The sequence below is a fragment of the Stegodyphus dumicola genome, chromosome 3 (assembly GCF_044657685.1).
Source record: "Stegodyphus dumicola isolate Sdum_Otavi_A_Nest chromosome 3, ASM4465768v1".
Classification (NCBI taxonomy): domain Eukaryota; kingdom Metazoa; phylum Arthropoda; class Arachnida; order Araneae; family Eresidae; genus Stegodyphus; species Stegodyphus dumicola.
The window spans coordinates 109,121,008-109,147,576 of record NC_140770.1 but is presented as its reverse complement, the minus strand read 5'-3'; the positions used below and the strand labels follow the sequence as shown (position 1 = coordinate 109,147,576).

The 26,569-nt window shown below is 32.9% G+C and overlaps 1 protein-coding gene across 2 annotated transcripts in view; it reads right to left on the bottom strand.

Annotated features, from left to right (window-relative positions):
* LOC118192633 (phospholipid-transporting ATPase ABCA3-like) overlaps positions 1-26,569 on the bottom strand; it is a 193,165-nt gene that overhangs the window by 87,068 nt on the left and 79,528 nt on the right. For both annotated transcript variants that reach the window (XM_085813161.1, XM_085813162.1), the window contains 3 exons: positions 25,918-26,096; positions 20,919-21,053; positions 17,056-17,185 (listed from right to left, as the gene is read on the bottom strand). In XM_085813161.1, the coding sequence (XP_085669287.1) occupies positions 17,056-17,185; positions 20,919-21,053; positions 25,918-26,096 (444 nt within the window). The remainder of the gene's footprint in view (positions 1-17,055; positions 17,186-20,918; positions 21,054-25,917; positions 26,097-26,569) is intronic.

Here is a 26,569-nt window from a genome sequence, read left to right as displayed (position 1 = left end):
TTTGAATCTGTGTTGGAGTTTTTAGAAGATCCGCACTTGAAAGAAAATCTGAACAATTGTAAAACAGATATTTATTACTTGACTGATATCTTTGGAATGTTCAACAAAGTTAATTTGCAACTGCAGGGTGACGATCTTAACTTGATTAAAACAAAATCAATAATATAGGCCTTTGTGGGTAAACTAATCCTTTATAAACAAAATTTAGGCAGAAAAGAATATTCGCAGTTTCCGCATTTGTCAAAATTACCAGAAATGCTTCAAGATGATGATATTTTATTATATATCACTCACTTGGACGCATTACACAAGGATTTTACAGAGAGGTTTGAGGATCTTTTAAATTTACAAATTCCTCAATGGATAATAAATCCGTACAATACCATAGCCATAGAAGAAGCCAATGTGATAATGCAAGAAGAATTGATTACCATCAGCACAGACGAAGAGCTTAAGCAAAAGTTCAACCAAGGCTATCAGAAGTTCTGGTTGCAACGCAACATTGAAACACAGTATCCTACATTGTGGAACATTGCTGAAAAATACCTTATCACTTTTCCATCATCATACCTAGTTGAAAAAAGCTTCAGCGTGGTAACAAACATTTTGACGAAACAAAGAAACCGTTTGAAAATCAACCAAAGTGGAGATTTAAGGCTGCAACTCACCAATATTGAACCGGATGTAGGTAGATTGGTAGATAGTCACCAGGTTCATCCATCACACTGAATGTTTTATTTTCTCTTTGCGAATTAATACTTTTTTAAAAATAATTTCCTACCTATTTAAGATTCTTTAAGTACTTAATTTGTAATAATCATTATAAATTAAACTTGATATTTACTGAATTGTATGTCTTTTTATTTTGTTAAATTTTGATGAGAAAATGAAGTCAACTTTACTCACTTAACCAAGTGCAAAGTTTTCCAATTGGTACCTTAGTACCTAGGTATTTTGTATCAATAGGAAAAAACTAAAGATAGGCCCCCCTTATTCATAATAGTCTGCTAACTTAAAGCATTGCTAATTCTCACTCTGTCTTCTTCTATTGACCTAAGTCAGAATAAAAAATAACACTCTGTAGCAGCTGTTTTAAGTTAGCGGACCATTATGAATAAGGGGGTTGATCTTAAAAGTAGGTAATTTGGCCATGGGGGTCTGAGGTACAGTTCATTTTGAAAAAGGGGTCACTTGTCCAAAATAGTTTGGGGATCCCTGATCTAGAGAAAATTCAATTGCTTTCAGATGTCCAAAATTCCTTTTTTTTTTTTTTTTTTTTTTTTTTTGGTTCATATAACAAAGTATTAAGCCATTTGGTCGAAAATCGGGAGAGTTGGCAACTCTGTAGATAGATAGATATTTGTTATTCATTTAACTTGTACAAATGTGTAAATAAACCTTTTTCCTTAAGTTTAAAAGATTTAAAGTGCTCCATTTATGATAATTCATCAGGTAGATGACTTATGAATCCCTTTCTGAGCTAGTCATTGTTTGAACGTAACGCATTACGTAACAATAGTTGCATATTAATTCAATTTAATTGAATGATATGAATACAAATTTTGAAAACTTATCACATTTACACATAGCTACTTTTAAAGCTATATGGAAAGGAAAGACCCCCGGACTTAAAATAATTTTTACTTTTAAATATTTTCAAGCAGACATATATATAACATGCATTTACATAGTGCATACACATAGTTCCTTTAGATCTAACAGGCAATCTTTTCATGGCTAAGCATTCACTAAAGTTATGGCCGAATCCAAGTCATTTAGCTGCTACCAATAAGATTGCAAAGGGTTCATTGCAAGGGAGAGATCAATATTACATTTATAGGAAAGGGGAAAATAACATATATACAACTAAGCTTTACTTGGGAACTCATACTTTTGATTTCAGGCTAGAATTCAGTCTTGCTAAAGGGTAGTTAGAAAATACCATACCATATAGGGTAGTTAGAAATTGGGGCACAGTCCCCAGCCCACCTAGCCAAAACTACATTTGACAAAAAAGAACACAGTGGCCTAGTGAAACTTAAAAAGTTATAAAAAAAATGTAATAAATTAAATACAACTGATGAGTACAAATTCATTAGACCTAATATCTACACAAGAAAAATGAAAATAATAAACACAAAAAATAATAATAATAAAATGTTACACATTTACAAAAAACAACACAAAGAAAATAATAAGCACACTTAACAACTACAATCAAAACAAAATTCCAAATTCAATTTTCCTTCCATTTATGTCCCTAATAATTTTCCCTGTCACTCTCTTAAGTTTCATATAGTTTCTAAAATCTATTTCCAGGTAAAACTGATGATACTGCAAAATATTCTTAGTTGCACGACACGTCTCAAAAAAGTGAATTTTCACCCTTAACATTACACATTTTAGTTTTCATTTTCTTTGCGAAAACGAAAGGTCAGTTTAAATCTAAATAGTGATATTGTGATAAATAAAGTTCAAATCTAAATAAATAGAACAGGAATCATCTGTGGTCAGTAATAATCTCATTAACATCAGTACTGTTATATATTCTCAACATTTGACCAATCTCTAAACTTCTCCTGTAACCACTGTTCTTTTTCGACAATTCCCAGCATTCTTTCCAGTGTTCAATAATTTTTCGTTTCATTAATGCAATAATTCTTCGTCTAGAATATAATATCTTCAGGTCTTGATCTACATAACCCCAGACAGTTTCTTTTGCCAGTGTGTCCACCCTCTAATTTTCAGCAAATCCAACATGGTCCTTAATAAAATTCAAGTAAATATTGCGATCAAATAAACGCTATGATCGTCATTTAGATCTAAAATCCTTTTTAATCTGTTCACCATAGTATTGCCATTAAAAGGACTGGAAATCGCTTGTAAAGCAGACATAGTATCTAAGTACATATGAACAGTTTGTTTATAAACCAGATTTTCTTTTAGCCATTTCGATGCATAAAATATCACCCTCAATTTGACTTGATAAACAATACTCAGCCTATCCAACGTAAATTTCCTATTCTCAATCTCAGTCTCATGAAAGTATACCACAAGAGTGCTTCCGACTCTGCTGTTTGTTTCAGAGCCATCTGTATAAATATCAATTTGTCCAGCACCCATAACATTTTTATCAAATGCAACACTTTTTTTTTTTTTTGGCAGGATGAATTTTAGTGTCATTATAATTCAAAAACATTTTTATTAACATATACATCCAAAATTTCAAGTCCTTTCACAAAACTGCTTCTTAGTAGAAACTTATTATAGTGGTATTTATATTTCAACAAGAGGGGGACACACCAGCGAGATCACATGGCACCTCTGTCGAGACCATCCTGAAGCATCTCATGACTGCCAGCATCTACGCTCACTATCCAGATTCTGTCTTAACCTCAGAAGTTCCCCCCCCACTCAGAAGCCCATGCACCAACACCATACATTATAGCTGGAACAATAACATTTCAATATAAAATCTTCAGGGAGGCAATCTTCTGAGCAATAAAACTTAAGGAGAATTTATCTCTGAAATACTTTAAAACAGAGTCTGTTCCTCTCTGTATACTTTTAAAGTACTCAATGAAAGTCAGTTTACAGTACAAAACTACAGCCAAATATTTAATTTGGTCTACAAATTTAATTCTCCTATCATTATATTTAATCTTTGATATGCTAATCTTCTTCCCACTTCAGAGAGGAAAAGTCCACAAGTTTTGTTTATACTGAATTCAACTTATTTCTTCTTTGCTATAATTTACATATTCTTTTTCTACAAATTTTAAATTTGTTCTTCTTCAGAGAAAAATAAAAAATTAGAAACAAAATGTTGTCCGCAAAACATAAACATACCTATTCAATGTTATCATATTGATTTTACTAACTGATTTGTTGGCGATAAGGCTCCAAAACAGGGAGGCACTACAGGAGCCCAGAGGACACCCTTTTCTTAATTATCTTTCAATAACAATACCACTAATTTCATTTGAAAAATAATCTTCCAGTTCTCACAATAATTCCTTAAAATACATAACATGCACTGAGAACTTAACTTTAATTAGTCAAATCTAATCTTTTTAATTATTACATCAGGGTGAGCCAACAAACCAAATGGAATGCCCCCCAGACATCAAATGTATTGCTGTTCAGAGATATTTTTATATGTATTATATAAATGAAAATATAATCTGTTTGCCCACAATTTGTTTAAAACTTTTCCAAATACCTTCAATGGATGAATTGGCCTTAATGGAGCATTATACTTTGGTGTTAAAATCAGCTTTGCTATTTTCTAGGGTCTTGGAAAACTATTCAAATCAAGACATTTGTAATACAAGGTTGTTCAATAAGTTCGCAGAGGACCATATATTCGTCAATATTAGACCTAAAACTTTGACGCCATTTTTATATTTGTTCTTTTTTAGGAACACGTCAAAAATTTCATTTCGATCTCTTAATTTATTCATTGTTTAACCGCCCTTTATATCTAACGTGTTGTGCCTTTTTTCAGGTATGGATAAAATTGAGCAACGTGCAGTTATCAAATTCTTTGTAAAGAAAGGTTTAAAGGCAGTGGAAATTCATACCAAAACGGTGAATGTGTTGGGTGAATCTGCTCCTTCAAAAACAATGGTTTGCAAGTGGGGTGGTTTATTCAAAAGTGGTCATACCAGCCTTGAAAACGATCCGCAAGAGGGACGTCCAAAAACTGCATCAATACTGGAAATCATCGGAAAAATACAAGATATGGTATTGGAAGACCGTCAATAGACTGAAAGAGATTTAACAGAGGCTTTAGGCATTTCATTGGGCACAGTGAGCAATATTTTGAGTGTTAATTTGGGTTTCAAAAAACTCTGTGCAAAATGGGTGTCGCATTCTCTAATGATGGAGCAAAAACACATTCGGATGCGACTTTGCCAGCAACATTTAGAGCGTTTTAAGAAGAATAAAAGCAACTTTATCCATCGATTTATCACAATGGATGAGACTTGGGTCTTCCATCATGATCCTGAATCAAAACAGGATGCTAAGGAAGGGTGTGAACGCGGCTCTTCGGCGCTGAAACGAGTTTGTGTGCAAAAATCAGCCAAGAAGGTGTTAGCATCAGTTTTTTGGGATGTGAAAGGAATTTTGTTTATAGATTACCTTCAAACTGGAAAAACAATTAATTTGTATTATTATTGTAACCTTTTGAATGAATTAGACGAAAAAATTAGTGAAAGAAGATCCGGATTACAGAAGAAGAAAATCATTTTCCACCAAGATAACGCACCTGCGCACACAGCTCAAAAAACCATTGCTAAAATAATTGAATTGAAGTACGAATTATTGCAACATCTAGCCTATTCGCCAGATTTAGCTCCCTCCGACTTCTGGTTCTTCCCACACCTCAAACAATATCTCCGTGGAAAACGATTTTCTTCAAATGAAGAGGTAATAGCTGCCATGGAGGGATATTTTGCAGAGCTGTCGAAAAACCACTACAGTCAAAGGATCCATAAATTAGAAGACCGTTGGAATAAGTGTATTGAAGTTGAGGGAAACTACGTTGAAAAATAAAGTCATTTTTACAAATAAAAATTGGTTTCTTCATTTCCGTTCTGTGAACTTATTGAACAACCTGGTATACTATAATGAAAAATGATGGGTATAGTTAAAACAATTTCTTGATACTATCGGTCCCAATCCCATCCAGTCCAGAGGCACTTTTACTTCTCGGATTGTTGATAATCATCAATATTGCCTCAAAAGCTCAAAAGTAAAATGTTTCTTGTATTCACACAATATCAATCTGTGGTTCTGTAATATCATCAGCTACCAAAATTTCATCAATTATACTTGTATACTAGTATACTTTTTTCTTATTGAAATATCTTCTTCCCCAAATTTTCTTTCCCCAAAAAATGTTTTCTTTCTCTTATTGGCAGCCAGCTGATAGTTGTCATAATTCTCTACCAAAACTAACATTTTTTCCATTTTGTTTTTCTTTTTACCCTCTTTATCTTCCTTTTATAAATAGTGAGTTCCTTCTTAATCTTTCTGTTGTTTTTCATATCATCATCAAGGTTTTTATGTATCAACTTTTCAGAAAGGGCTCTAAACAAATCTTTGTTTAATTAAGCTAAACCAAACCCACCAGAAATTCCTCTTAAAATTCTTTTTATGTTTTTCAACAAAGAGACACTTATTCATATCATCCTGAATCGTCATCTCCAATTCACTAATAATCCACTGCTTTATGCACAAATGTGCATAAAACATCATACTGGTCTTAGAAAAAACTTTTGTTAGAAATGCTAGAATTCTTTATCAGATTCAGAAGTCAAACAACAAAAATCAGCGTTATACCTACAAAATTTTCACAGGACTAGTTTCGATGGTTTTACCGAACCATCATCTTCAGCTGCAAAACCGCAAATGAACAAGATAGGAAATAATGATTAGATAAGATAAGAAAGCCTGGACAAGAATAAGCAAGTGGCGCCATCTGTTGGCGAAACCAGAACTAAAACATAATTTCTCTAAAAGCCGAAGGCAAATTTGGATTGGAATTAGGATCGTTAACTAGAACAGAAAGATTTTTATGAATGTGAAATGCCTCTAGAAAATCCAGTTCTCCAATGGAAGATGTTTTTTGAATAATTTTGGCAGCAGAAAAATTGAAAGTGTGATTTTCGGACCAACAATGTTGAGCAACAGAAGACTTCTGTGTTTCCTTTTTTCTAACATATGCCTCATGTTCTTTGACGCGAAATTTTAAGGCTCTCTTAGTTTGGCCAATGTAAATTAAACCACACTGGCAAGGAATCCTATAAATACCCCAGGAATTCATATCCGGAATGGGGTCCTTGAGTATAGAAGTTGGAATTTTATTGATGGGAGAATAAACAACCCGAAAGTTAAATTTCTGCAAAATATGTGCAACTTTATAGCTAATTGATGGAAAGAAGGGAATGACAACAGAATTTTTATAATCTCCTAAAATAAGAGTGTGGCTTTTAGTGTGTTGAGATGAGAATTTTTTAACTGCTTGATTAATAATGTTGGGTGAAAAGCCCCTGTCAATAGCTATTGCTTTTAAATAATTTAGTTCTTCATCAAGGGCGAATTTGGAGGAGCAAACTTGAAGAGCACGGAAAACATAGGAATAAAATGAAGCTAACTTTTGTTTAGTCGGATGACATGATTTAAAGTGTGGTGGAAGGCAAACCGATGAAGGTTTACGGTAAACTGTAGTACTGAAGTTGGATGTGTTACGTGTGACCAGAATGTCGAGAAACGGAAGAGAATTGCAAGTCTCAAGTTCATAAGTGAACTGAATAGCAGGATCAATAGAATTCATTGTTGAAAGAACTTTATTTAAATCATGTTTATTACCTTCAAACAGGGTAAAAGTATCGTCTACGTAGCGGAACCATGCCGGAAAGTTTAAAGTTTCAAACAATTTTGATTCATAATAATGCATGTAGATATCAGCCAGGATGGGACTGAGGGGGCTTCCCATGGCTAATCCCTCAGTTTGTTTGTAATATTTATTTTGGAAAACAAAATGTGTTTGTTTCAAACAGAGTTGAGTGAGAGAAATTAGCTCCTCAATTTCGATGCAAGAGAAATGAAATTCGCGAAGTCTGGTTTCTAGACATCTTAATGCACCCTCCACTGGGACATTGGTGAATAATGATTTTACATCAAAAGAAACCATGAGTAAATTACTAGGAGAAATGTTTTTAACCTTTTTTACAAACTCTATTGAATTTTTTATGGTGTAAATATTATTGTCTAATAGAGTGGAAAATCTAGAAACTAAATATTTAGCTAAAGGATACGAGGCAGTACCTAAATTTGATACAATAGGGCGGAAAGGAATACCACTTTTATGAATTTTGGGAAGAGCATATAATCTGGCACAATTCGCAACAGATGGGATAAGCGAATGTTTTAAGTTGCTTGAAATGATTTGCGAAGATTTGATCGCAGTTTTTATTTTGGATAAGTCCAAAGGTGAAGGATCTTTAGGGATCGGATTATATGGTCCTTCGTTTAAGAGTTTAGTGACACCATCGATGTAAGTGTTCTTATCCATGACGACTATCTGGCCACCTTTGTCGGCCTTTGAAATGATAATATCCGGGTTAGAATGAATTTCGCGCATTGTAGCTCTTTCTCTCGCAGTTAGATTTGGTTTTAAAGGTTTATTATTGAATTTCACATTATGAGCGATAAGATGCCTAATCATTTCTTTCTGTGAATCTGAAACTTTACTGAACTTGAAAGCTTTTTCGATAGGAGCCAAAATCTTTGGAATCGAGGGTTTACAGGTTTGTGAGAAGTTAAAATTATATTTTAGAATTCTCTCTTGTTCTTCTGAAAGACTAACATTAGAAATATTAACTATTGGCTTGATGTTTACAATGGGAAGATTTTTTGAACTACTTGAACTGGAAGACTGTAAAAGAAGTTTTTCGAATTTAACTGCAAGGGTGTTTTTATGACGGTTAACTGCATTCTCCGTTCTAGACCAAGACTTTTGTTCAAGGGCAGTGAATTTTGGATATGATTTAGCGAGTTCCAGATGAAGCTTATAGAGTTCATGTTCAATTTTGGACAATTGTTGACGTGTATCCCTTATCACGGACCGAAGTAAGGCAAGCTTGCAATTTAACAGAATTCTTGAAACGCGACTCGAAGGTTTTTGATTAGATTTGATTTGAATAAAATTGGGGATCAATTTTTTACATTTACATTTAAGTAAAAAATCAAGATGATTCAGGAATTTTTGCCGTTTCAGGCGTAATTTAGTGAAACGATTAACGGATGAAGGCATGATAAACAATGCAAAAATCAAACTAAATTAACTGAGCAATAATAAAATACACACAAAACACAGAAAAATCCCTCGCTGAAATGAATAGAAAACAAAACGTTTCTAAGCAAAATACATGAAATCAGACAAGCAAAGCACAATATCCAAATGTACAAAACATAAACATAACTTGAAAATTGCAAAAATGTACTCACCGAAACTCCTACAATCACAAAATGGCGGCCACACCACGTGCAAAAAAGAAAGCAAAATATAAGCCTGTTTGGGGCTTCTATAATTAAGACACAATAACACGCCGAATAAATACTAATTCAGAAGTCAAACAACAAAAATCAGCGTTATACCTACAAAATTTTCACAGGACTAGTTTCGATGGTTTTACCGAACCATCATCTTCAGCTGCAAAACCGCAAATGAACAAGATAGGAAATAATGATTAGATAAGATAAGAAAGCCTGGACAAGAATAAGCAAGTGGCGCCATCTGTTGGCGAAACCAGAACTAAAACATAATTTCTCTAAAAGCCGAAGGCAAATTTGGATTGGAATTAGGATCGTTAACTAGAACAGAAAGATTTTTATGAATGTGAAATGCCTCTAGAAAATCCAGTTCTCCAATGGAAGATGTTTTTTGAATAATTTTGGCAGCAGAAAAATTGAAAGTGTGATTTTCGGACCAACAATGTTGAGCAACAGAAGACTTCTGTGTTTCCTTTTTTCTAACATATGCCTCATGTTCTTTGACGCGAAATTTTAAGGCTCTCTTAGTTTGGCCAATGTAAATTAAACCACTTCGCCCTTGATTAATTAAAATTAAATCCAAATTCGCCCTTGATGAAGAACTAAATTATTTAAAAGCAATAGCTATTGACAGGGGCTTTTCACCCAACATTATTAATCAAGCAGTTAAAAAATTCTCATCTCAACACACTAAAAGCCACACTCTTATTTTAGGAGATTATAAAAATTCTGTTGTCATTCCCTTCTTTCCATCAATTAGCTATAAAGTTGCACATATTTTGCAGAAATTTAACTTTCGGGTTGTTTATTCTCCCATCAATAAAATTCCAACTTCTATACTCAAGGACCCCATTCCGGATATGAATTCCTGGGGTATTTATAGGATTCCTTGCCAGTGTGGTTTAATTTACATTGGCCAAACTAAGAGAGCCTTAAAATTTCGCGTCAAAGAACATGAGGCATATGTTAGAAAAAAGGAAACACAGAAGTCTTCTGTTGCTCAACATTGTTGGTCCGAAAATCACACTTTCAATTTTTCTGCTGCCAAAATTATTCAAAAAACATCTTCCATTGGAGAACTGGATTTTCTAGAGGCATTTCACATTCATAAAAATCTTTCTGTTCTAGTTAACGATCCTAATTCCAATCCAAATTTGCCTTCGGCTTTTAGAGAAATTATGTTTTAGTTCTGGTTTCGCCAACAGATGGCGCCACTTGCTTATTCTTGTCCAGGCTTTCTTATCTTATCTAATCATTATTTCCTATCTTGTTCATTTGCGGTTTTGCAGCTGAAGATGATGGTTCGGTAAAACCATCGAAACTAGTCCTGTGAAAATTTTGTAGGTATAACGCTGATTTTTGTTGTTTGACTTCTGAATTAGTATTTATTCGGCGTGTTATTGTGTCTTAATTATAGAAGCCCCAAACAGGCTTATATTTTGCTTTCTTTTTTGCACGTGGTGTGGCCGCCATTTTGTGATTGTAGGAGTTTCGGTGAGTACATTTTTGCAATTTTCAAGTTATGTTTATGTTTTGTACATTTGGATATTGTGCTTTGCTTGTCTGATTTCATGTATTTTGCTTAGAAACGTTTTGTTTTCTATTCATTTCAGCGAGGGATTTTTCTGTGTTTTGTGTGTATTTTATTATTGCTCAGTTAATTTAGTTTGATTTTTGCATTGTTTATCATGCCTTCATCCGTTAATCGTTTCACTAAATTACGCCTGAAACGGCAAAAATTCCTGAATCATCTTGATTTTTTACTTAAATGTAAATGTAAAAAATTGATCCCCAATTTTATTCAAATCAAATCTAATCAAAAACCTTCGAGTCGCGTTTCAAGAATTCTGTTAAATTGCAAGCTTGCCTTACTTCGGTCCGTGATAAGGGATACACGTCAACAATTGTCCAAAATTGAACATGAACTCTATAAGCTTCATCTGGAACTCGCTAAATCATATCCAAAATTCACTGCCCTTGAACAAAAGTCTTGGTCTAGAACGGAGAATGCAGTTAACCGTCATAAAAACACCCTTGCAGTTAAATTCGAAAAACTTCTTTTACAGTCTTCCAGTTCAAGTAGTTCAAAAAATCTTCCCATTGTAAACATCAAGCCAATAGTTAATATTTCTAATGTTAGTCTTTCAGAAGAACAAGAGAGAATTCTAAAATATAATTTTAACTTCTCACAAACCTGTAAACCCTCGATTCCAAAGATTTTGGCTCCTATCGAAAAAGCTTTCAAGTTCAGTAAAGTTTCAGATTCACAGAAAGAAATGATTAGGCATCTTATCGCTCATAATGTGAAATTCAATAATAAACCTTTAAAACCAAATCTAACTGCGAGAGAAAGAGCTACAATGCGCGAAATTCATTCTAACCCGGATATTATCATTTCAAAGGCCGACAAAGGTGGCCAGATAGTCGTCATGGATAAGAACACTTACATCGATGGTGTCACTAAACTCTTAAACGAAGGACCATATAATCCGATCCCTAAAGATCCTTCACCTTCGGACTTATCCAAAATAAAAACTGCGATCAAATCTTCGCAAATCATTTCAAGCAACTTAAAACATTCGCTTATCCCATCTGTTGCGAATTGTGCCAGATTATATGCTCTTCCCAAAATTCATAAAAGTGGTATTCCTTTCCGCCCTATTGTATCAAATTTAGGTACTGCCTCGTATCCTTTAGCTAAATATTTAGTTTCTAGATTTTCCACTCTATTAGACAATAATATTTACACAATAAAAAATTCAATAGAGTTTGTAAAAAAGGTTAAAAACATTTCTCCTAGTAATTTACTCATGGTTTCTTTTGATGTAAAATCATTATTCACCAATGTCCCAGTGGAGGGTGCATTAAGATGTCTAGAAACCAGACTTCGCGAATTTCATTTCTCTTGCATCGAAATTGAGGAGCTAATTTCTCTCACTCAACTCTGTTTGAAACAAACACATTTTGTTTTCCAAAATAAATATTACAAACAAACTGAGGGATTAGCCATGGGAAGCCCCCTCAGTCCCATCCTGGCTGATATCTACATGCATTATTATGAATCAAAATTGTTTGAAACTTTAAACTTTCCGGCATGGTTCCGCTACGTAGACGATACTTTTACCCTGTTTGAAGGTAATAAACATGATTTAAATAAAGTTCTTTCAACAATGAATTCTATTGATCCTGCTATTCAGTTCACTTATGAACTTGAGACTTGCAATTCTCTTCCGTTTCTCGACATTCTGGTCACACGTAACACATCCAACTTCAGTACTACAGTTTACCGTAAACCTTCATCGGTTTGCCTTCCACCACACTTTAAATCATGTCATCCGACTAAACAAAAGTTAGCTTCATTTTATTCCTATGTTTTCCGTGCTCTTCAAGTTTGCTCCTCCAAATTCGCCCTTGATGAAGAACTAAATTATTTAAAAGCAATAGCTATTGACAGGGGCTTTTCACCCAACATTATTAATCAAGCAGTTAAAAAATTCTCATCTCAACACACTAAAAGCCACACTCTTATTTTAGGAGATTATAAAAATTCTGTTGTCATTCCCTTCTTTCCATCAATTAGCTATAAAGTTGCACATATTTTGCAGAAATTTAACTTTCGGGTTGTTTATTCTCCCATCAATAAAATTCCAACTTCTATACTCAAGGACCCCATTCCGGATATGAATTCCTGGGGTATTTATAGGATTCCTTGCCAGTGTGGTTTAATTTACATTGGCCAAACTAAGAGAGCCTTAAAATTTCGCGTCAAAGAACATGAGGCATATGTTAGAAAAAAGGAAACACAGAAGTCTTCTGTTGCTCAACATTGTTGGTCCGAAAATCACACTTTCAATTTTTCTGCTGCCAAAATTATTCAAAAAACATCTTCCATTGGAGAACTGGATTTTCTAGAGGCATTTCACATTCATAAAAATCTTTCTGTTCTAGTTAACGATCCTAATTCCAATCCAAATTTGCCTTCGGCTTTTAGAGAAATTATGTTTTAGTTCTGGTTTCGCCAACAGATGGCGCCACTTGCTTATTCTTGTCCAGGCTTTCTTATCTTATCTAATCATTATTTCCTATCTTGTTCATTTGCGGTTTTGCAGCTGAAGATGATGGTTCGGTAAAACCATCGAAACTAGTCCTGTGAAAATTTTGTAGGTATAACGCTGATTTTTGTTGTTTGACTTCTGAATTAGTATTTATTCGGCGTGTTATTGTGTCTTAATTATAGAAGCCCCAAACAGGCTTATATTTTGCTTTCTTTTTTGCACGTGGTGTGGCCGCCATTTTGTGATTGTAGGAGTTTCGGTGAGTACATTTTTGCAATTTTCAAGTTATGTTTATGTTTTGTACATTTGGATATTGTGCTTTGCTTGTCTGATTTCATGTATTTTGCTTAGAAACGTTTTGTTTTCTATTCATTTCAGCGAGGGATTTTTCTGTGTTTTGTGTGTATTTTATTATTGCTCAGTTAATTTAGTTTGATTTTTGCATTGTTTATCATGCCTTCATCCGTTAATCGTTTCACTAAATTACGCCTGAAACGGCAAAAATTCCTGAATCATCTTGATTTTTTACTTAAATGTAAATGTAAAAAATTGATCCCCAATTTTATTCAAATCAAATCTAATCAAAAACCTTCGAGTCGCGTTTCAAGAATTCTGTTAAATTGCAAGCTTGCCTTACTTCGGTCCGTGATAAGGGATACACGTCAACAATTGTCCAAAATTGAACATGAACTCTATAAGCTTCATCTGGAACTCGCTAAATCATATCCAAAATTCACTGCCCTTGAACAAAAGTCTTGGTCTAGAACGGAGAATGCAGTTAACCGTCATAAAAACACCCTTGCAGTTAAATTCGAAAAACTTCTTTTACAGTCTTCCAGTTCAAGTAGTTCAAAAAATCTTCCCATTGTAAACATCAAGCCAATAGTTAATATTTCTAATGTTAGTCTTTCAGAAGAACAAGAGAGAATTCTAAAATATAATTTTAACTTCTCACAAACCTGTAAACCCTCGATTCCAAAGATTTTGGCTCCTATCGAAAAAGCTTTCAAGTTCAGTAAAGTTTCAGATTCACAGAAAGAAATGATTAGGCATCTTATCGCTCATAATGTGAAATTCAATAATAAACCTTTAAAACCAAATCTAACTGCGAGAGAAAGAGCTACAATGCGCGAAATTCATTCTAACCCGGATATTATCATTTCAAAGGCCGACAAAGGTGGCCAGATAGTCGTCATGGATAAGAACACTTACATCGATGGTGTCACTAAACTCTTAAACGAAGGACCATATAATCCGATCCCTAAAGATCCTTCACCTTCGGACTTATCCAAAATAAAAACTGCGATCAAATCTTCGCAAATCATTTCAAGCAACTTAAAACATTCGCTTATCCCATCTGTTGCGAATTGTGCCAGATTATATGCTCTTCCCAAAATTCATAAAAGTGGTATTCCTTTCCGCCCTATTGTATCAAATTTAGGTACTGCCTCGTATCCTTTAGCTAAATATTTAGTTTCTAGATTTTCCACTCTATTAGACAATAATATTTACACCATAAAAAATTCAATAGAGTTTGTAAAAAAGGTTAAAAACATTTCTCCTAGTAATTTACTCATGGTTTCTTTTGATGTAAAATCATTATTCACCAATGTCCCAGTGGAGGGTGCATTAAGATGTCTAGAAACCAGACTTCGCGAATTTCATTTCTCTTGCATCGAAATTGAGGAGCTAATTTCTCTCACTCAACTCTGTTTGAAACAAACACATTTTGTTTTCCAAAATAAATATTACAAACAAACTGAGGGATTAGCCATGGGAAGCCCCCTCAGTCCCATCCTGGCTGATATCTACATGCATTATTATGAATCAAAATTGTTTGAAACTTTAAACTTTCCGGCATGGTTCCGCTACGTAGACGATACTTTTACCCTGTTTGAAGGTAATAAACATGATTTAAATAAAGTTCTTTCAACAATGAATTCTATTGATCCTGCTATTCAGTTCACTTATGAACTTGAGACTTGCAATTCTCTTCCGTTTCTCGACATTCTGGTCACACGTAACACATCCAACTTCAGTACTACAGTTTACCGTAAACCTTCATCGGTTTGCCTTCCACCACACTTTAAATCATGTCATCCGACTAAACAAAAGTTAGCTTCATTTTATTCCTATGTTTTCCGTGCTCTTCAAGTTTGCTCCTCCAAATTCGCCCTTGATGAAGAACTAAATTATTTAAAAGCAATAGCTATTGACAGGGGCTTTTCACCCAACATTATTAATCAAGCAGTTAAAAAATTCTCATCTCAACACACTAAAAGCCACACTCTTATTTTAGGAGATTATAAAAATTCTGTTGTCATTCCCTTCTTTCCATCAATTAGCTATAAAGTTGCACATATTTTGCAGAAATTTAACTTTCGGGTTGTTTATTCTCCCATCAATAAAATTCCAACTTCTATACTCAAGGACCCCATTCCGGATATGAATTCCTGGGGTATTTATAGGATTCCTTGCCAGTGTGGTTTAATTTACATTGGCCAAACTAAGAGAGCCTTAAAATTTCGCGTCAAAGAACATGAGGCATATGTTAGAAAAAAGGAAACACAGAAGTCTTCTGTTGCTCAACATTGTTGGTCCGAAAATCACACTTTCAATTTTTCTGCTGCCAAAATTATTCAAAAAACATCTTCCATTGGAGAACTGGATTTTCTAGAGGCATTTCACATTCATAAAAATCTTTCTGTTCTAGTTAACGATCCTAATTCCAATCCAAATTTGCCTTCGGCTTTTAGAGAAATTATGTTTTAGTTCTGGTTTCGCCAACAGATGGCGCCACTTGCTTATTCTTGTCCAGGCTTTCTTATCTTATCTAATCATTATTTCCTATCTTGTTCATTTGCGGTTTTGCAGCTGAAGATGATGGTTCGGTAAAACCATCGAAACTAGTCCTGTGAAAATTTTGTAGGTATAACGCTGATTTTTGTTGTTTGACTTCTGAATTAGTATTTATTCGGCGTGTTATTGTGTCTTCTTTATCAGATATTTTGATAAAATTCTTATTGAAGGCAGCAACAAAACTAAAATAAATGGTAGGAAAAAAAGGAAATGCAATAAATGACATAAAAATGATTCAGTACACTTAAACAAAAATACAGCAATCATTTTTTCTTACTTAATGCCTCGACTTGCACATCAATGTGCATTTAACATTGATGTGCAAGTTGAGGCATACTGACTAGGGTGTCATAAAACGGTTTTCCATGAAGTTTTGGTACAAAAAGAGTCTTCCACAGTCATTTGACATTATATGCTTAAAGAGAAAGGTGCAATTTTAAAAACAATACATTTTTGAAGAAATTGGAGAATCTGATCCTAGACAGCAAAATGACACTTTTAAAGATAACTTAAGAATTAAATTCCATAAAAACAAGAATGAAGATCCTTCAAGATATTGATTTGAAAGAGCAATAAGTAACAAGAAAAGAGGAAAATAGTCTTCCTCATTATGAGCAGATTGTACAGGAAAGAAGCATCAGCAGAGATTTTAGTGCAGGATTTTTTCCAGTTTTAAAGATATTATTAATAATCTTGCATCATAATTATGATTTTAAATTATAATAAAAAATTACATAGCTCTGAACATTAATACTCTTGGTCCATACATAAATATCACAAATTTTAATTCTATTCATATTAAAATTTCAAGTACAAACAAGCCTAATAAAATTCTCACTATTTTAATACCACATATACAGAAAATTTTGTCCTGACTATCACTACAGGAACAAGATACTACATGACTTTACAGTATTAAGGCTTTACTGAAAGCTTAAATGCATTTCCAATATACTTTCTCGGAATTTCAAATTTAACCCTGAACATAACAAATACGTTTAATTTCAATCATAAATCTTGAGAATTATTTTATAAAACCAAATGACTAAATTAATATATAAAATTTTATATTACACACCAGTGAGAATATTAATAGTTGTAGTTTTTCCAGCTCCATTATGCCCTAAGAGAGCAGTAATCTGTCCATTATAAACATTCAAGGAAACATTGTTGACAGCTACTTTCTTTTGTAATCCAATCCTGAAAATCTAAAATATAGTTTTATGGGAAAAAAAAATTAAAACACACATAACAACTATGAAGTTTTAAAATCATTATTTACCAAATAATAATAATAATAATAATAATAATAATAATAAAAGGTTTAGAGAAAATAAATTTATAAAACCTCTTTTCTTTCATACTATCAGTTTAAAGACAGCCCATACAGAAACTACAAATGCAACACTAATATTGGTATTTACAAATTATCTCATCAATAATCAAACTATCTCAAGCAGAGTGATTGAACACCAGTTGTGGATAAGCATCAAGTAACAAAACAGATAATATCTGCACTTGACGTAACTCTGATTCTCGATAACGCATTTTTTATTTTTCTGAACAAGAAACATAAACTTACTGTTATTGCTATAATTTTTCATGCATTTTGAAAAAAAATTATTACAATTTGGGAGCTTCCTACAGAACAGCAAGCAGTGAATTATGTTCAGAGTTGTAGGATCCTTCCATCAAAAAAGTGCTTACTATTCACCACAGTGTGGTCAGCTGCTGCTGTAAGATCAGAAGTAAAATCAGAATCTACTAACAAAATAGTAGAAATGTAGAAAAGCTCTTTTATGAAATGGAAAAGTGAAGCAGATGGAATAGTGATTGTTTATTGAATAAAGAGGCATCAGAACCTTCAGAATTCCACAGGAATGACTGGTGCAATTTAAGCGAGATATCTGCCAGGCTTCATATTCGATTGTAGCTTTGAATTTGACAGAATAAAATGCAAGTACCCTAATAGCTTCACTTACAGTTTGACTAGTTGCCTATCTGCTAGATAATGATTACTCAAACATGTTGTATTTAAAAAAAAGGACTCAATGATATGAATTTTAAAAAAAAATTGCAGTTAATGTGCAAACTCCCGCCATTTAAAAAAAAATTAATAATACACTTAAAAATTAATGCAAATTATATCATATAAAGATATTTGTTTACGTTTCTGCACTGTATAGAAGAAGGAAATTAGTAGCTCATCAGAGATAAGAGGAAAATCTTATTTTATCTCAACAAAAACAGAAATAGATTGTTAAATTAATAAACAAATCTGTTGACTCATAGCCATGTAAATACCATAAAAAGATGTATACCATAAAAAGATACCCATAAAAATAAATACCATAAAAAAATGTAAAATACCATAAAAAGATGTATGACTGTAATAAAAATAAGAGGACTTCAAGGGGAAAAAATTCTGCATGAAATGAAGAAAATATATATTTTTCATCTAGAAGTAAAAAATCTGATGTGAACACTACATGACTTCTTGTGCAGCCTACAGAATTATATATATATATATATATATATATATATATATATTTGATGCACTTAATTAAACTTATTTCCTCAAATTATGTAACTTAATTAACTGATCCCTCAAGGCAAGTTAAAAATGGCATCAAAAATCGCAAATTTTGAAGTTAAATATTGCGGTCTTGTAATTTAAATTTTTCATAATGAATATAAAACATTCTCAAATATAAGTAGAGAAAAATGGGAGACTGCATTAAAGATAAAATTTTGTTATTTGGCCAATTTTTTTTTTCTTTCTTTCTCTCTCTCTCTCTCTCTCGTTTTTTTTTTTTTTTTTTTTTTTTTTTTTTTTTTTTATTTGACACTGTTCGTCATTCGTAACCCTTCTGTAATTGGAAGTGTATGACTATGAACAATGATTGTGAAAATAAGGTGGAGAAGAACTTTTAAAACCAGGTAAGGAAGATAAATATATATATATATATATATATGTGTGTGTGTGTGTGTGTGTGTGTGTGTGTGTATGTATTGCTGATTGCAATAAAAAAAAAGAGGTGCCCATCTATATGTTACAGCAGTCACATATACAAAATTTCAACATTCTACAGCTAATCACTTTTGAGTTATGCAAGATATATACTACATATGTATGTTTAGACATCAAGGAAAACTCCATTTTGGAATAGAGTCCTTTATTCTGTCCATACATATATATATCACCCAAAGAATAGTCAAAACATATTCAGGAACGGTCAAAATGGATATTTCCATTGAAATATGACAATTTTTTTTTATGATTACAATACTTCCTTTACTTTGTACAAGTAAGCAGAAGGCACTGATGAAAGCTTGTGGTTGTTCTATAGCCTATACAAAAGTAGCTAATACTTAAAGGTAACTAAATGTGTTAAAATGAAAAAAGAATCACTTAATAATACAAAAACGCAAAGCTGAATATAAAAATGGATAAAAACTGTGATTATACACTCAAATAACTGAAAACTTTATTTTTCAAAATGCCTAAATGATAAATTTGATCTAGATAATCTTAACAGGAATAAACAGCCCAGGGATGATTTGTGTCAAAAACAAGAGTTTTCAGCAAATATGAAGGAAGTCAAATTACAATCTGAGCATATACTGGATATTTACAAAATTGTTATGGTCATAACCAATCAACAAATAGCATTGTATATTATCACTCTATGCTTTATGACTGCATAATTCTATTTCAAAGACAGTGAAAAATCTGCATTTTATAGCAGATAAAGAAAAATTTCACAACCCAAATCCAGTAACTTCTCATGGGTCATTTTGAACCACGTGATTTTGTGCTTGTTATGCAAGTATCATACAGCATCATGCTATGGTTATAACAGATTAAGTTTTCAGCATGATGCAACAGTGTCTTAAAATGCAGTTTGAGAGTGATGCTGGTATCTGATAGCAGTGCCTCTAAACACACACAATTACGCTTTGTGAATTCCATTAAATGCATAGTATTTGCAGGTGAATATGTAGTTCAGCTGAGTTTGAAGATGTACATTCTTATTTACCCACGTTTATATATTCTTGCTGCTGATGTAGCCTTTATACCCATGTGAATGAGAATCCAACCAGTACTCATGTAACTGCATTATTTGGTTACAACAAAGGGTTATCTTCCTATGAGAAGGAATGTCTTTGTGAATGACACTCTTAAGAGAAATGAAATCAAACTAGATATTAGTATGGCAATTACAGAGCACAGATAAAATGGTTTTTACATGCTGATTGTTGAGAGATATACTATGTCACTGCTTAGGCTTGTTCAAGCCAAATATATGCAGGCTTTGATAACTCTAGCAAAATTTTTAATCCTGTTACCTCTGCAACTTCATATGTAATTACAACAGCACTTCATATTTAGTTACAGTGGGACTGATGTAATGCACGGTTAAATACCACCCTAAAATAGGACTGATCTTCAAAGTAAAATTGCCAGCACAGAAACACAAGAAACAACAGTTTATATTGCATTCTCCTACAACACCTCCAATGAATGGAGGCTTAATAACACAATTAAAAATTTTAGGACTTGTTGAAAAACATATCAGAGCTCATATTTTAAGAATGCACTTAACTTGGATGCAGTTCCGTATAGCTTCACACCTTTGTACCCTTACAGAAATTTTGAGAACATTCTGGCAAATCTTTTCACTAATTATGAAATTGTTATAAATTTCCCTGCAAGCTAATATTATTAATTTAATTTGTAATTAAAATAATCCCTTAATTATATTATAATTTTAAAAAGATAAATATTTATAACAGCAAAATAATACAAACACATTAAAAGTTAAAAGTTTATTAAAGAATTTGAAGAATTTTTCAAACAATTTAAAAAAATTTATTTTTTGTTGTTTGACTTCTGAATTAGAATTTAAAAAAAATAAAGGAAGCTGAAATGAAAAATACCTTTGAAATACTTTGTATAACAACACCAGGTGATATACCTCTCGGGTCATCTTCAAAAAAATCCTCATTTGCAGTATGGTTAATCAACTCAACTTCATCAGTATCTTTAGGCAGATGTCCACACCAATAGCTTTTCTGCAAAGAAATTTTAAATAAAGCATAAATGATTGCACGCATGCACACATCCAAGATGAAAAAGATGAACTGAAAAAGATGGCTTGTATTTTACTTTCTTCAACATTGATCTTTGTTTCCATTTTCTTAAATAAAGAACAAAGTTATTTTAAAGCAGTCTTAAAATTGTAGACAGGCAAGGTTCAGTACAATTAAATTCCTAATTTTTATATAGTATGTGTTGCTTAAAAGTTCCATTAGTAAAATTTACAAAGATATTAAAAAATGAACTTCAGTAAGTCATTTTTCTATACTCAGATTCAAGACTTTTAAAAATGAATTTGGAAAGTATTTACAAAGCAAAAGCTCCTCCTTTTGGGTAAACAGTTTTATCTTGGGTAAACAGCATATATATTTACAGTTCACTCTTTCTTCATCAAAATAATAAATACAAAATCATCATAAAAAATGCTTATTAAGATGTCTCTTTCAATTTCGCACATAAAGATATTACACATTTTTTCACCAATTAAAGCAATGGATACCAAACTGGGGTTATGCATATCTTTTTGTTTTCAACTAATTAATACAAACTGGGATTATGCAATAATTTGTTTTCAACTAATTAAAGCTCTGAAACAGTGGTGTACACATCCCCAGAAATATATGAACTGCTCTGACGGTAACATTTAATAAATAACAAAGAATCAAGCTATGTTGCCAAGATCTTATTTCGCTTTTATAAAACATTTACTTATTTTTTTTTTTTTTTTTTTTTTTTTTTATTATTATAAATAAACTTTATTTTGCAGCTTGATATTTCTAAAGCTGAAAAAAAAAGGGAGCGCACACTTACTTTTTTTCAAAGGTCATCAAATTAATCACAATAGTCTGAAGGAATATTCACGATCACTTTCTGCTTCTCTTTAGTGATCAACAAATCCACATATCTCTTAGCTGAAAATTGAATTCTTGGTTTAAGATGAGTAGAACTTTTTCTGATCTTCTCCCAAATTAAAGGATAATAATTTAATACCTCAAGCACTATAATTTAATGCTGAAATTATTTCAATTAAATATGATGACTGTAAAAATCCTACTAAGCCCTGAATTCGAACTTTCTTCATTAATGCCGCTACAGTATTCACCAGTAGAAATTTCAGATACATCCAACCAAATAAGTACTGAACCAGTCAGTCATCAAATTAAAACATCCAAGTCATTCTGCACTTCGACAGCTGAGGAAGATGGTTTGGTAGTAAAACCATAGAAACTAGTCCTGGAAAATTTGCAAATATGACACCGATTTTTGTTGTTTGAATTCTAAATTAATCATCCAAGTCTTATCAATACACAGAAAATACATAAGCTGCTAGATGGTTCCAAATAGTTCAATACATAATGACATGAACAAAAAGGTCTTGACTTCAAATTTCAAATAATAAAAAAGCATTATCCTGGACACTTTCAAATTTTCTTCTTTAGGAAGTGAATCACAACATACACTACTTTTGCAATGAAGGACTGAAACACTTGTCAGAAATTTTTTACCCTTAGTTGTCACACCTGTCTCTCATATGGGCAGCCGGTTTGAATAAATTTTGTTGTGCCTGTATCTCGTACAGGCTGCGCATCTGCTATAAAAAGTCATGAAAATTCCAATTTTTATCACACTCATATCAGTTTTACTTATAAAGCAGATTCATGGATGGTAGCACAGTACTTGTAATTTGATTATACAACAGTAGTATGCAGATTTAGATTTTTTTTTCCATTAGAACATGTTTTGAAAGGTTTCAGTGCTCATTGTTTTTTTGTGTTTAATATTTATAAAATGAGTATCTCATGTAAAAAAAGAGGATTTAAGTCTTGAAGAATCAGGAACTGATTCAGAAGACAACTTTTTTTCAAATGCTTTTGATTCTGAAGTATCAAGATTTGAAGACAGTGATAATAGAGATGATCCTGTGCAACTTTTAACAGGGTGCCAATGGAACAAAATTTTACATGTCCTAGATATTTATCCTCTTCGTTTTTAGTTCAAATCATTGTTAATCAAGTTAATATTTCAAGGTAGTTCAGACATTTTACAATACTATAAGCAATTTATAAATGATGAAATAGTGGATGTAATTGTAAAAGAGACTAATCATTATGCTGAGCAATCAGATAATGTTGTTGGTAAAAGAAAACTGAAAGGCAGAAGAGAATAGAAACTTGTATTGCCTCATGATTTTTTTTTTTTTTTAACCGTGAAATAAAAAAAAATACTTGCATTTTGTGAACAATGATTTTCATAATCCAGAAAGTCATACTAACCCAAAACTCTACAAAATTGAGCATTTGAATAAAGTATATCAAACAAGAATTACCCTTGAAACAGATATTAATATAGATGAAACTTTGATGATGTTTAAAGGATGTTTATCCTGGTGCCAATATATACCCTTGAAACAAGCAAAATTTGGGATCAAAACATACATGCTAAGCAAATCTAGTACTGGTTATATGTGATGTCATTTATTATATATACCGGGAAAAGAACTTTATTTCATCCTAAATTCCGATCCCTTTTGGTACCTTTACAAGTTATGGCTTAGATGATGCCATTATTGTAACAAGGCTACTGCAACACCTTAGATAATTATTATACTTCCAGAATTATATGATATCATTTTGACTTATCAAACAGATGTGATTGGAACTGTAATACAAAACGAAAAGGATTTACCAATAGCATTGAAAAATAGAAAGTTAATCTGACAAAGTTTGTCATTTAGACATGGAAAAATCCTCACTCTAAAATGGAAAAAAGCAAAAACAAAAAAAAACAAAAAAAAGAGAATGTTTATTATTAATTTGTTTAATTTACATTAAAAATTTCTAATTTTACAAACATCTGTCATATTTTTCTTCAACTAAACCGCATCCTAAATATTTTGGCGATTATTTTTATGCTTACGATCTGTCGCCAGATCGTCTGCTTTTGGCAATATCTGAATCCAGTTTTGATAACAGAATGGTACCTTAATTGTTTTTATTGTTTCCAAAAGTTTTTTTTTTTTTTTTTTTAGTTTAGTTTAGTTTAGGTGCCACTATAGAGACAATAGGATTTCTTGAAGCGAGAGACGTGAAAAAGATGCAATGCCCTCCCCAGGACACGAACCTCGGACCTCTTGAATATGCCCCGAGCATGCTGACCATTACATCATGAAGGCATATGCTAAGAAGGCGGGAGAAATACCTTATAATACACTGGTGAAATAAATTAAGAGAATTTGCATTTTTTATCGAGTTGTATGAAAAGAACTGAAATGAATGGAAAACCACTGCTTCTAGATAAAAATAAAAATCTTGTACAGCAAATACGTAATCGTACACATGCATGTAGGCAGAATCAGCTAAAAAACAGGCTTTATAAGCGCGTGGAGGGTAAGACAAATTGCATTTGCTAGCACACCTCGGCGAATTTCTTGCCGTTATCTTCCAGCAATCAGTTAAATTCACATTGAAAGAGTAAAATTGAGTAACCACCAATGTTTAGATAATGGAATGAGGTGGCAAAATGTTGAGAGGCTAGAGGCAGGCCAGTCACAAGTCCAGATATGCAGGGAGTTTAATATAACGCCCAGCATCATGTGTAACCTATGAAAACAGTTCCAGGCTACTGGATCCATAGAGAGAAAGACAGGGCAAGGTTGTCCAAGAGCCACGACAGCCAGAGAAGATCACTATTTGTCCATTTTAACGAAGCGTAACAGAGGGGCTACAGCTTCTCAGCTCTCTTGGGACCTGTATGCAGCCACAGGAACACATGTAACAAAGGTGACTATTTCCAAAAGGCTGAATGAGAGAAGGTTGTTTGACAGAAAATGGCTGTTTGCATCCCGCTCATGTCTACAGACAGGAGAGTCCGATTAGCATAGTGCAGGCAGCATAGTGACTGGAATACGGAGCAATGGCCGACCGTTCTGTTCACCAACAGGTCTGGTTTTAGCCTAAACACCGATTCTTGCTGTACTTCCATATGGAGAGAGCCAGGGACCCACTACCTACCCTCCAATGTCCGTGAAACCAACAATTATGGCGGTGGCAGTGTAATGGTCTGGGCAGGCATCATGTTGAATGGTCACACACGACATCCTTGACAGAGGCTCTGTGACTTGTGTGAGTATAGGTATGAGGTCTTGGAGCCCTATGTTCGCCTTTTCCAGGGGGGCAGTGGGTTCCGAGTTCATCTTGCAGGACGATAACGCAAGTTCACATAGAGCTCTTCTGGTAGACGAATTTCTCGAGAGTGAGGATATTTGCTGGATGGATTGCTCATGCAGGTCTCCAGACCTCAACCCTATAGAGTATGTCTGGGATGCTCTGGGGAGGGCAGTTGCAGCTCCCAACCCCCTCTGAGAACTATCCAGGAAAGAAAACAGCATTGCTGAATGAGTGGAACCAATTGCCACAGGCACTGATAAACTGCCTTATTTCCAGTATGACATCACGCTGCAAGGCCTGTATGGCTGTAAGAGGGGATCATACCCCCTATTAACCCATTTCTTTTGTGTCTTCTGCAACCACTGTTTCAGACCTTCAGACTCCCATGAGTGTTACACACGAACATGTGTGTCTATTATAACTGTTGAATGCTTATTTTGTTTGTATTATATCAACCTATGTTCACACTAAATTTTATTAAAATCTGTCCAATAGTTTTGGAGATTATAGATCAAATATGAAAATTTTCTTAATTTATTTCACCAGAGTACTACATGATACTTTGCAGCCAAAAAATACGAATACCTAAATACAAACTGAACTTGTAATGCAAAAATAATAAATAAATAAATAAGTAAATAAAATTTGTAAAAAAATCTGGGAAACACTCAACTGTAAAAGGAAAGTAAAATGGCTTAGGTATTCCATACTGCCATGGCCACACTGCATCAACATACCAAAGAATAACAATATATATAATGCAAGATACAAACATCATTCCCATGACCATCAACATATTCAAATCATTTGTTGCACCATATTCAGTTATATTACTCCATTTCACACCTTCACCTGCAAATAATCTATTTCAATTATTTATTTCAAGGACATACATGACTTTTTTATAATTATGATAAAAAATAATAAAAATTTTTAATTTTTGAATTGATTTTAATCTTTATACAAAATTTTTAGAATACTTTGGTAAGATCTTTTTTGTTTAAATAAATCATTTTTTTACACATTTTTACATACAAATATTTCTGCGAAAACGTTAAAGAATGAACATTCTGATTTTATTAAATGAAACCAACTTGCATATGTGCCAACTTTACTGACAAGGAAAGGAAATCAAGAAATTTTTAAAATGCTTCAGAAAATGCATTTTATTTTATAGAGAAAACTGATATAATTATGAATATTTTAGAACACAATTAAAAGGGGAGACCACTTTAATTGAACAAGGGGGGATCTATGAAAGAAATATGGAAAAATAAACAAATTCATAAAACTTATTTAAACATGCTTTATTTTAGCTTTTATTG